At 37.3% G+C, this 2,691-nt stretch overlaps 1 protein-coding gene across 1 annotated transcript; it reads right to left on the bottom strand.

Annotated features, from left to right (window-relative positions):
• Positions 1 to 336: 336 nt before the first annotated feature.
• On the bottom strand, positions 337 to 2,179 carry LOC142168253 (uncharacterized). Its single transcript, XM_075228913.1, has 3 exons — positions 1,640 to 2,179; positions 1,163 to 1,484; positions 337 to 893 (listed from the first exon to the last, which is right to left on the bottom strand). The coding sequence occupies exons 1-3, from the start codon at positions 2,177 to 2,179 to the stop codon at positions 337 to 339; spliced, it is 1,419 nt and encodes a 472-aa protein (XP_075085014.1).
• Positions 2,180 to 2,691: the final 512 nt, after the last annotated feature.

Here is a 2,691-nt window from a genome sequence, read left to right as displayed (position 1 = left end):
TATTTATTTCTTCTGTTTTCTATCTTTGATAACAACTGAAAAGTAGCTTGTATTGGTATCTCCAAGTTTGATCCACCTTGCCCTGGCTTTTTGTTGCAATGCACTTTCTTCTATCATAGACCACTTCTCAAGTTTACATATAATCTTCTTTTCTTCCATTACTAACTCATCTAAGTATTGATGCCTTAACTTGAGTTGTATTTCTTGGAGATCCTTTCTTGGTTGAATAATTCGTGTTGCTACACCCTTGAATTCAGTTTCATTTAATCTTTTTAGCTTCTCCCTTAATTCTTTCTGTTTAATCCAGATATTCCTCATCTTGTGTGGGTGATATCTCTATTTCCAGTTATTCTCCATTAGGTGGAGAAAATTCTCATGAGTTGCCCATACATTGAAAAACTTGAATGTTGTTATGATCCTTGGCTCCCTCACATTAGTAGTTATCATCATAGGACAGTGATCTGATATATGTGGTAGTTTATACTCATTAAGCAAGTGGCCATATTTTACCATCCATTCAGCATTTCCAAAAGCTCTGTCTATTCTGCTCCATATTATGTCACCCCCTTGTTGCTTATTTGTCCAAGTATAATAATCTCCTTTCCATATCAATTCATTCAACATCAATTGTTGAATACATTCTGTGCAATCCTTTATCTCATAGCTTGTGACTGTTGCTCCTTTCAATCTATCTTGTGGACTTAACAAAGAGTTGAAATTCCCCCAAATGATCCATGGTTTAGTTATTGTTTGAGATAAGCTGTTCAATTGCTGCCATAAATCTCTCCTCTGCTCCACTTTATTGTATCCATACACTATTGTCATTTCACACTCAATTTGTTGATTCCTACTCACCACTGAACAGTGAATAATCTGTGCTGCCTTCTTCAGAACTTCAATCGTGTAAGTATTAGTATCCCAGATCAACCAAATCCTGCCATTTTATGCATCACTGTAATTATTTTCAAATCCCCAATCTGGGATAATTTTATTATGAATTGCTTGAGCTCTATGTTCCTTCACCCTTGTCTCCACTAATCCTGCTACTTTAATTTTATTTTCTTTGAGATACTTAGCTAATTCTTTCTGCTTATATCTCTTATTTATACCCCTCATGTTCCATACTAACCAAGTCATTATTGATGACATATAAATCTTTCACCTATATCAGTAGGTAGGAGTTTTGTCATCACATCATCTTCACACTGCAGGATCTCAAATTCATTTCTCACTAGAATGGCTGCTTCAATCAGTTGATTCACAGGTCGACCATTAATTTCTTTTGCTGCCTTCCCTTTTAATAAATGCTTCTCTTTAGAGTGTGGGCTCAATTCCTCTGTATCCACTTTCTCTATTGGATGCTGAGCTTTTTGATTGCCTGCTTCATATTGATTTCCCTTCTTCTCACCATTAGCTTCAGCTGTATCTCTTTTAGCTTCCTTTGGCACCCAGGTTTGCACCACTTTCTTAGGACCTTGCTTCCTCTTTTGAAAGTTATGTTTCTTTGTTCCTCATTCTTCACATCATTTATTTTCTGCTTTGTACAATTATGTTCTATCATTAAGCATTCTTCACAATAATCTGGCTTCCATTCAAATATAACTGATTGTTGAAATATTTTTTCTAATGGATCCAGTACAGTTACTTCATCTGGTAATGGCTTGGTGACATTGACTTCTATAAGCATCCTGGCAAATGGTATTCTGGTTTGCTTTGTTGTGCATTCATCTGCATACTTTGGCACTTCAATTGCACTAGCTATCCTGCTCAATGAATTTAGGCTAGAGCAATTCATAGGTAGGCTAGGAAATTTAACCCATAAAGGCAGCTCTGTAAGGAACTCAACATTAAAATCAAACTCCGGGCACCATTGCTTCAAGATCATAGGTTTGTTGTTTATGCTATATGGGTCTGCATACTGTACTTCATTCAAATCAGCCATCGACTGGAATTTAACAATATAATACCCTTTTTCATGATAATACACTTCAGGTTCAGCTACCATATTCCAATTTTGAGCCATATATCGTCTCATATAGTTATATCCTGGTGTTTCGCCTATCACATAAACTAGTAAAGCAGCCTTCCACTTATCAGCTTCCCTGTTTGTTTCTTCCTTATCGAGCTTGACTAGTAGACTTCCATCAATCAATTCTGGTGGTATGTAATCAAGTGACATACCATTAGTTGCTGCTCGATTGCAATTGAATAGCCCAAACCAAGTGTTATCTGGAGTTTGGCCCTGTGATGTCTGCTCAGGTTTCCTCAGATCTGGTTATTTGAGCTATGTTGGTTGTTGTTCTTCACTAATTCCCGTCAATTGAAGTTGCAGGGGCTCACTTATGTTCAATTTTCTAGCTTCGGTGGTCATTTTGCTTGCCGAAATTAACGGAGACAAAGGTGAAAATTGGGTTGCTAATGATGTAATCACTCGCTGTTCACTTCCATTTTCTAGGATTTTAGCTATTTTCCTAGCACTGACTGAGCTTCCCACTGTTACAATTACTTGTTTCTTCGGTCTTCTTCGCTCTCTAGCCATGGCCGCCGCCGTCGTAGGTTTACTTAACTTGCGCCGATCGCCCTAGTCTAGAGAGAGAAGTTTTTTTTCATGAATGTAAAGAAGTTAGTCCGCTACAACATTTCTTGACTCAACATCCAACATTTTGCATGATCGATTTGCATATGACCCTT

This window comes from Nicotiana tabacum, chromosome 13 (assembly GCF_000715075.1).
Source record: "Nicotiana tabacum cultivar K326 chromosome 13, ASM71507v2, whole genome shotgun sequence".
Classification (NCBI taxonomy): domain Eukaryota; kingdom Viridiplantae; phylum Streptophyta; class Magnoliopsida; order Solanales; family Solanaceae; genus Nicotiana; species Nicotiana tabacum.
This window is presented reverse-complemented; position numbering and strand designations above follow the sequence as displayed.

Excerpts from the sequence above, each read along its gene's own strand:
- LOC142168253 (XM_075228913.1), bottom strand. The coding sequence starts at position 2,179 with ATGTCACTTGATTACATACCACCAGAATTGATTGATGGAAGTCTACTA. Across the intron at positions 1,485-1,639 it reads CATTACCAGATGAAGTAACT|AGGAAGCAAGGTCCTAAGAA; the intron begins GTACTGGATCCA and ends AACTTTCAAAAG. Across the intron at positions 894-1,162 it reads ACTCCTACCTACTGATATAG|TTCTGAAGAAGGCAGCACAG; the intron begins GTGAAAGATTTA and ends ACACGATTGAAG.